Source organism: Setaria italica, chromosome VII (assembly GCF_000263155.2).
Source record: "Setaria italica strain Yugu1 chromosome VII, Setaria_italica_v2.0, whole genome shotgun sequence".
Lineage (NCBI taxonomy): Eukaryota > Viridiplantae > Streptophyta > Magnoliopsida > Poales > Poaceae > Setaria > Setaria italica.
The window spans coordinates 14,970,470-14,979,334 of record NC_028456.1 but is presented as its reverse complement, the minus strand read 5'-3'; the positions used below and the strand labels follow the sequence as shown (position 1 = coordinate 14,979,334).

The following is an 8,865-nucleotide window of genomic DNA, read 5'->3' as shown; positions in this document are numbered from 1 at the left end:
GATATTGTTAGAATGCTTAAATTATCATATATTAGTTAATATCATAACTAATCTTAACATTAATGTTGAACAATGCTTGGTTCGTGAGCCAAATGAGCCGGCTCGAACATTCGAACAAACCGAGCCATTAGCTCGTCAACCTTAATGACCTTAGCTGAGCTAGCTCGTTATAAAACGAGCCTTAACGAGCTGATCTAGCTCGTCAGCCACCCCTAGCCGCGCCCCCTCGCCCGTGCGGCAACGCTCGCCTATGTCGAGGCAAGGCTAGCGGAGCTCGCCTGCGCGGTGGGTAAGACCGTGCAGAGGAGCTTGCCCGTGCCGAGGATGGCCCGGTGGAGCGCCTGCACGGTGGCACTCGCCCGCAACCGGGCTTGACCGGTGGAGCGCTAATCGACGGTGAATGCCTCTAATCGATGACTTCCAGGCATGTTCCTTGCCTCCTTCTTTCCCTCTATCATTGGCCATCTCGGTCCCATGGAGTAGCTATAGGTTGGAGGATGGGCTTGGCGTAGGTTGGAGGACGGCAGTCGTCGTCGCTGAGGTTGGGGTGGGAGTCGGTGGTGTGCCAACAGCCGGACAGGCAGGAGCGGATCAGCTAGCTAGGGGTAGCGGTGGCAAAATCGGGGTCGCGGAGGGTGAGGGTGGACGATGGCGAGCTCTAGGGTGGGGTTCGGTGGGTGGAGAGGTGAGGGCTTGTGGGCGGCGAGGTCAGCAGTGAGGTCCGGCTGACGGAGGAGTCGCCATCCAGGGAAAGTCGGCGGTGGGCGTAACGCAGAAATGTCTCAAGCAGGCAGTTGGCCCTCCCCGCTCACACTTCTAGTTTACCGATCCAAAGTTGGATCAGTATATTTGCACGTTGAAGAGAGAAATTTAGATCCTAGCCTAATATTTTAGATATAGCAATCCATATAGGTCATCTGCTGGAGTAATTTTTTTTGTTTTTTTAGTATTCTGGTAGTTTTTAGGTATAGCAAATCGTTTAGATCAACCGCTGGAGATGCTCTTAGAGCATCTTCAACAGTTTTGGTAAAATTGGATACCTAAAATCTTTTTTTAAGTTACGGGAGAGAGAAAATTTTGAGTATCCAAAGGTTGCCTTCTCCAACAGTGTACCTATAGTTTTGGATACATGACACTGACAAGTGGGACCTGCCTGTCAGTGTCTCTCCTTCCATGTCTCTTGTCTCCCCTTACCTACATCGCCTTTAGATCGCCGCCCAGAGCTTGCTCGTGTCTATGGGGGCGGAGCTCGCCCACGTCTGTTGGGGCGGAGGTGCCGTGTGGTGCTCTCCCGTGCACTTCAGGGCAAAAGCAATCTCCGCTAGGCGGCGAATCAGGCGGCCAAGTGCGCTGGGTCGTGGTGAGGTCGTTGAGGAGGAGGGTGTGGCGGGGTCGAGCCTGCAGCCCGACCCTCGCCGCTCATCTCCGCCATGGAGGGCGGTGGCGGTCATCGCGGGCAGCGTCGAATCGGAGGGGAAGACAACGAATCGGCGACGGACTACCTCAAATCGAAGCGGAGTATGACGAATTTTGCGGAGGATGGCCTCGAATCGAGCTCCAGGAGCACAAGTGCCGGCGAAGCTTAAAGAGGAGTCGGACCGGCGGCTGCGGCACCCGCCTTACGCGCGGCTATGGGCGAGGAAGGGTCGTGGGGCGGCCTTTTGCTCGTCGGCTTAACCTCGGTGGCCCGGCCCCATCCACCCTGCCAACCGCGGATGTGCTGATGGAGGTGGCGGAACCCCTAGGAGCCGTTGTGCCTTCCGCTTGGAGGTATAGGAGGTGGCCAGAGCCGGGTAGGGCTGGTGGTGGGCGGCGAAGGGGTTCTGGGAAGGGCCTCGACACCTTCCATGGCGGCGCCGGTAGCCGGAGATGGAGAGGGCGGTGGCGGCGCGGGAACGGAGGAAGAGAGGATGGTGGCGGGCGCGGGGCCGAAGGGGAATGAACGAGCGGGGGAAAACGGTTAGAGGCTCCCGCCAGTGAATCGAGGAAATAGAAATCCATTGGATTGCTATATTTGCATATAAAAATTTAGATCCTAGCTAAAAAATTAGGATAGCAATTCATATAGCAAATATGGTGGAGCAGTTTTTTTATTTTTTTAGTCTTTAGTATAGATAAGCTGTTGGAGATGCTCCTACGACGGCTAAAGGCTGTTTTCTAAAAATGGGGCACATATGCAAACATGAGGTGATTCCTTCAGCTCTATTCATTTACTTGTCAGATTCACCAAAATGTTGTACACAGAAAAGAAAATTAACAGAATTTCCCTGTACCAACCAAACAAAAATAATCAGAAAGTCATCTTCTGCCTCATCCATTTCGTCGCCGACCATTTCTCCCCTTTCAGGACAGGGCACCCGCTGTGCATGCTGTTGGGGTCCGTGTTACCATCCAATCCCTGAAACAAAGCCGATAAATCAGCACGGCAAAACATTTGTGTCGGACAACAGGGTGTTTTAAGAAAAACAACACAACTAATAAGTAGGAGCATTGGAATATTTCACCACACGCTTAAATAAATGTATGCCTGAGCAGGATTTCCAAAACCAGAGAGAATAACACACCATGCTCCAGAAGAGAACGGCATCGCCTTTGTTTGGCTTGACACACAGTCCTCGCACAATGTTTCCTCCGCAGCTGCACTGGCCTTCTCCTGCCTGGAGCAGATATAAGAGTAGTCGAATATCAGACCAGCACAAATCACATGACACGTGAAACAGAGTTCTGTTTAACATCATGATGAATTGACACGATGTGAGCTAACCTGTGGAAAGTGGGTTTCACCACCTTCAACACCATCAGTCAAATACATCAGCATTGTAGCAACGCGCTGCCCCCCACGTTTGAGGTTAAACTGCAGTATAAAATCCATATTGATTCATGTGACAGATAACTAATTGTAACAGGAAATAATAAACTGGTGATTTCACAAGAATCTACATCCTGAAACTTGCCTTATATGCTCAACTTACAGTATCGGAAAAGTAATCATGATGTGGCCTATAATATTGACTTGCTTCATACCTGTAAATTATTGAAGTCAACTCACAAAAACAGTTAAGTAGAAGAACATAGAAAGAAAATTTGCTATATTAAATCCATCGAGTACCTCAATACTTGAATGAGTTCCCCATTTTCTTTAGGTATTTGAGAGAAAACAGAAATCCTCTTTTCTATAGCCTACACAAGGCAAGCAAATGTAAAGAACAAGACTAAGCAATACAACTCCTAAGGTTAAATTGTAAACTCTAGAACTTGATCTAGCACTGCAATACATTGAATATATCATGCATATGCAATGCATGTTGGATAATTCAATTACTTCGACAGAGCATAAGTAAAATGCCGTAACCAGATGGTGTTAAAGATAACTACACATTGTAGGGCCTTCTTTTTACATGGGTATAAATTAGTTAACTGAGGAGAATGGCATGTATTCAGTCATATAATTTCTTCAGATTCGAACCCCACCCCCCCACCCCACCCCAAAAAAAAAAAACAATCTCAAATTACATTGTCACAAATCCTGGTTACTTCTAATAGGGTGCATTAGTACCTTAGTATCAAAATAAAATAGGACAAAGGTAAACTCATCCTAACAGATAGAGGACGAGTAAAGATGAATCATGAGTTGAATTAATTCAGAAAATGTTGTTTGGAAGATGCAGCACTTTTATGAAAGAGATATTATTTTGTTGAGTAAACGTGTCTCATGAACAGAACTTGATTCCGTTGTAATCACCCATCTAACATATGCGAATGCACTCCCCTGTATCATTATCACAAACCGATAACTAACGGAGAACGACAAACAGAAAACACTACAAAAACCATGTTATGTAACATAAACAAAATTCTAGTTCATTGTTTAGTGGTGTGAAACCTGCAGTAAAGCAGCAAACAGACCTGAATGACTGGAGATTTTCTCTCTTCAGAATTCACGAACATACCAGAACTTGTACGAACATCACTTTTTACACCCTGGATAGCATAGAAACAGTGACATCATAATTCATAAATACAGAAAAGACAAGAATCACATGCCTCAGGTTTTCAGAAATTTATCCAAAAAAGACAATTAGGTACAAATTCCTCAAAATACTCCCAGCCTAATAATTCATCTTTTTTCATAAATAAACGTATAAAGATGCCATACTTCTACCATGTCAAAACTAGGATGTGAAGAACCTATACTTCATGCCTCGAAAACTTAACATGACAACATTTCAGGGCCAAAAACTGAAGAAACAAATACAGCAAGATCGCAAGATCTCCAACTTCACAAGTAGATACTGATAGCATATCAAACACATTCTAACAAACAGATATTAATTCTGACATTTCCTGTTTCTTCAGGGGCGGAACTAGGGCTATTTGTCAGGGTCAGCTGACCCCAACGATTTATTAAGTCCAACAGAAGATAACTATTCTCACAGTTATTTAATGACCCAAGTTTTGCAATCATGTTGACAATACCCCAGCCATCTGCTCACCTAGGTCCACCCCTTACTGAAAGATAAAATATCAAATATTATGTATTAGAATCAACATACCTTTCCTGTTGCGACGTCCACTACAGTGGAAATTTGGAGTCTTGGTCTAGCAATTGCCATTAGGTAGTCACATTCCTATAAATATTATCATTAAATGTCTTACCAGAAGAACCAAACATAGAAAAATTAACATCCAAATACAAAGAGATATGCATTTGCTAATAATTTGATGTCTTGGTTACGATCAACAGGGGAATGGATCTGAAGTCAGTAAGTCATATGACACTAATACACTAGAAAGTATATACTTTTTTTAAAAAAAATAAAAAGTAAAAACTCTAAACTGGAACAGGCTAGAGAAATCATACAAAGAAGCATGGAACTAAAGTATGTTACCCTGTCAATGTGATTCGCTGTCAGGGATTGTTTAGATAGGCACAGATTCAAATCCATTTAGTGGTTCAAATCTTTGCTTTCTCATAGACTCATATTATTGGTTTTATCTATTACCACCATCGAGAGAGGCCGCAATAGACCCAGTCATATAAACATACTGTTGCATTTTGCTTCTGCCCAACACATCTCACAGTATCACTGAACTGGAAGTAAACATCGCTGCTCGGAAGTTAAATATTACTACAAACAATAGCAATCTCCCTAGCAACATTTTCCAGCAATAGTATATAGAAAGCAAAAGAAACCCAGTAATACCATTCATTCCTACTATCAGTTACGTTGGTGCAACGTATGCATAGTGGCATTGTGCATGCTGCTATTGCCTTGGGCTCAAAAAGAGAATGAGGGCCGAACAATTGAGGTGTGAATGTTTAGGTCGAGGTAGGTTGTTATACTGTGGAAAAGGCGCTGGTTGGTATGGAGTCATAGTGGGGTGTGTAGGTGGGTGGGTGGGTGGGGGAGGGGGGGTAAGGGTTCTTATCCCTTTTTTCTTCTAACTATAATGATACACAACTCTCCTGCATGATCAAGAAAAAAGAGCATGAGGGCCGAACCTCTGAACTAAGAAAATTATGGAAAACAATTATCCTTGGTGTCCAGCTGATAACCTCAGGCTTCACCTACACATTATAAATAATTTAATTCGTGAGAAAAATGGAATTGCTAGACAGGTTGATGCTACTCAAATGGGCTAACAAACTGAGCATTTAGTTAGTGCGAACTGAACTATAGTGCAATCAGTTATGCAATTATGTTTCATGAGCAAAACAGTGAGTGCAACTTCAATTAGGTCACAAGCCCAGAAATTTTCAAATACAGATGTACTAAATTTCATAGAACTCAAGAGACATTTGCGTAATCACTTTAGCAGAAAATACATTCCACGTTTCAGAGATAAAAATAGAAAAACCTAAAACTACCACTACACTGTATTTCTATACATTCCACAGACTAGCAGTTGCCATGCTGAATTGATTCTCCCAAATAAATCTATTTGGCGGTTCAGTTTTGTAGAGAAATATAACAGCTTGCTAGACCATTTCCAGTGACAGTAAACTGATTAGAGAAGCCATTTAGGGTGGATTGCAAGAGAATAAGCCAAATGAATACAATGCTTACACAACATAGTCACAAAGAAGAATATATAGCTTGAGACCTTAACAAAACTTACATATCCGAGGCGAAGAACAGCAGCCTCTGGATCATTATCGGTATGCATTAAATCTGCCATGTACAAAGAATGTTTTGTAACACACAGACGCAAGCAAACGAAAACTAAAATAAAAATGAATCGGTGGGAATAAAAGGTGTTGAATTTGATATTACTGAAGTGAGACAAAATTAACAGGGCTTTCAGTAATGGAAAATAAAGAGCAAAGATAAATAAGCATGTATATTGTTGAATGGCTGAATGCAATGAAGACAGGGAGGCAACATACGTGAGGGATCATCCAGCTGATGGAGAAGTGCTAACTGAAGCAAAGAACCTGTATTTGTGAAAAACAAAGCAAAATGAAACCAAAATACGTTGAAGCGAAGAACTCAGAGTTTCTTAACACTGATTGAAATTGAGAAACCAGCATTTCTGGAAAACAGAGCAGTAGGAAGCCAAACATAACAATTGATGCTGAAGGCATACTAATCAACATGAAGACCATTAAGAACAATTGTATAATCAATCTTTGCATTTGAATATTTGATAAAGTTTACTAGAATTTTCTCTGCCACACCATGGTATAAACTAAAGGCTTTGCGCATCAAAATAAAAGTTAATTTCTTTTAGTCATGCCAAGAAAGTGTGCTTCTCGTAAAGAAGCTCTACTTAATCTATAGATCCACCTCTACAAGAAAACACAACCATGTCAAATGCATTAGCACACAACAACACAAGGCTTTGACTCACTAGATCAGAGTAACTGGGAGGCCACTGCAGGCACCCCTGGGCGCCAGTCAAGCAAGTGGGAACAAAAATGACTGGGGCGTTGTGCATGCCAAGATGCCCAAAACAAGAAATGCTTCGGTACCAAGTTTAATCCCCCAAAATCGCATCTAGTCCGGGCGTTGAGACTATTCACAGGTCAGCTGATCAGGGAATTCAGTGGCGCAGTACCCAAATGCGGTCGAAATTCCGCGATTTAGCCCACGTCAACCACTAAGGGGCCAGATTTAAAGGGGAGACCGACAGCTCCGTGGCACCGGAGCTGCAGAAACCATCCAGCCTGAAGCACGCTCAAGATTCCTCGAGCTTCCCATTTCCCAAGCAGTCCAACCCATGCTCAGGCTCGAATCCAGCAAGAAACCCGATGAGTGACGGCTCAGGAGCTGCCGGCGGGAAGCGAGGGGATTGGATGTGGAAAAGCGGCGGTTGCTCACCGAGGATCATCCCGAGCGTGACGAAGGTGAGCAGCGGTAGGAGGCGCCGCGCCCGCCACCGAGCCATCGCCGCCGAATCTCGCCGAGCGGCGTGGGCCCCCGGGGCGCCGACCGCTGCCGAGGATAGCTACGCCGCCTCGGCGCCTGACCGTGCCGCCGGATCGCGGCGCTCTGCTCTCCCCACCGGCCGAGAGAAATCCCGGCGACTCCGGGGAAGACTCCTCCCTCCTAGTCTTTGTGCCGTTTGTGGGCTGGTCGGGCCGTTCTTTACGGTTTCTCATGTCGGGCGGGATTAATAAAATGCCCGGTTTGTGGCGAAGCCAAAAGCTTGGGAATCTGTGAGCTAGAATTTCCCCATGTTTAAAATTGAGCTCTTTTTTTAAAATATAAATACACTCCATGTTTTTTTACTGAAAATTTTGTATTTTATTTTTTTACACTGTGCCGAACAATAAATTCTGAAATGTCTAGTATATGCTAGACTTGCCCATTAACAAGCTTTTTTATGAATATTTGCGTATGTATACCTGAAAAAAAAATCAACAGTGGAAGAATGAGCATCGAATGTAAGAATATTTCTTTCATAAAATGTGGCTAATCTAATTTATTGTTTAATTGAAAACCTAAGTTCCAGTTGCTAGATTAAAAGATTTGGGTTTGAACATCGTCTTCTCTATCTAGAAACTAATGATAAGTATGTATTTCTAAAGAAAAGGACATCAATTCATAAGCTGATGTGCATCAGTGTATCAATGTACTAAGATGTAGCGGTTTTATAAAAGGTTGTCTGTTAAGCCATATTGAGAGGACACGAAATTCATTAAATGAGGTGTTATTGGTGATGGATAGGATGATGGTTCAAAGCAACCATTCATCAAGAGTAAATTAGACATGGCAGGATCCACTTGACAGCACACACGCACACATGAATGTTTGAGTGTGTTGCCCTGGTCTCTCTCCTACCAAAAAAGAAATCAAAGGCAAACCACAGTAGTACATACTCTGTCCCACCAAAAAAAAAACAAGCCAGTGTGGGAATTTTAGGATAAATTAACAAGAAGGTGAAATGATCCTATTTGCCCCTATTTATTTGCCTTAGCATTAATTGGCAGCGGCATGCACATGCACATACCAAATAGGGTAGAATCACTTGTTTTCGAGACAAGTTTTGAATCCCAGAATAACTTAATTTTTTGGGACAGACGAGTATATTGTCCTAACTGAGTAACTGTAATGCTGGTTCTTATCATTACACAGGATATGACCATTAAAATAGTGCAAGGGATTTACACTTCATAGTTTGGTAATTTATAGCGTGTCTCTATGAGATCAAGGTACATTTATATTAATAAAGTATTTAAAATGTTAAACATTTACTTATAAAGTTTTTCTACATCAAAGTCCAAAAAAAATGTTAACCGCCTAAAAACAGAGGCAATAAAATAAGAATAGTGGATACGGACTGTAGAGTTTTTTAAATGGAAATGAACTAGAGAGCAATGTAACGTCATTAATGTAACCTGGTTTTTACGTGTCATTCTTA

The 8,865-nt window shown here is 43.1% G+C and overlaps 1 protein-coding gene across 1 annotated transcript; it reads right to left on the bottom strand.

Moving 5' to 3' along the window:
• Positions 1-2,173: 2,173 nt before the first annotated feature.
• LOC101757367 (prolyl 4-hydroxylase 1) lies at positions 2,174-7,577 on the bottom strand. The gene is made up of 11 exons (XM_004975235.3): positions 7,323-7,577; positions 6,389-6,436; positions 6,121-6,173; positions 5,504-5,569; positions 4,554-4,628; positions 3,907-3,981; positions 3,110-3,180; positions 2,973-3,024; positions 2,765-2,854; positions 2,565-2,657; positions 2,174-2,398 (listed from the first exon to the last, which is right to left on the bottom strand). Exons 1-11 carry the CDS (start codon positions 7,387-7,389, stop codon positions 2,291-2,293), a joined length of 798 nt encoding a protein of 265 aa, XP_004975292.1. The 5' UTR covers positions 7,390-7,577; the 3' UTR covers positions 2,174-2,290.
• Between the last annotated feature and the right edge of the window lie 1,288 nt (positions 7,578-8,865).

What these genes read in the sequence shown, in the direction of transcription:
- LOC101757367 (XM_004975235.3), bottom strand. Translation starts at nt 7,389, where the DNA reads ATGGCTCGGTGGCGGGCGCGGCGCCTCCTACCGCTGCTCACCTTCGTC. An exon ending in GAAAATCTCCAGTCATTCAG is followed by an intron (nt 3,181 to 3,906) that starts GTCTGTTTGCTG and finishes TGCCTTGTGTAG; the next exon opens with GCTATAGAAAAGAGGATTTC. An exon ending in GAACTCATTCAAGTATTGAG is followed by an intron (nt 3,025 to 3,109) that starts GTACTCGATGGA and finishes AATAATTTACAG; the next exon opens with GTATGAAGCAAGTCAATATT.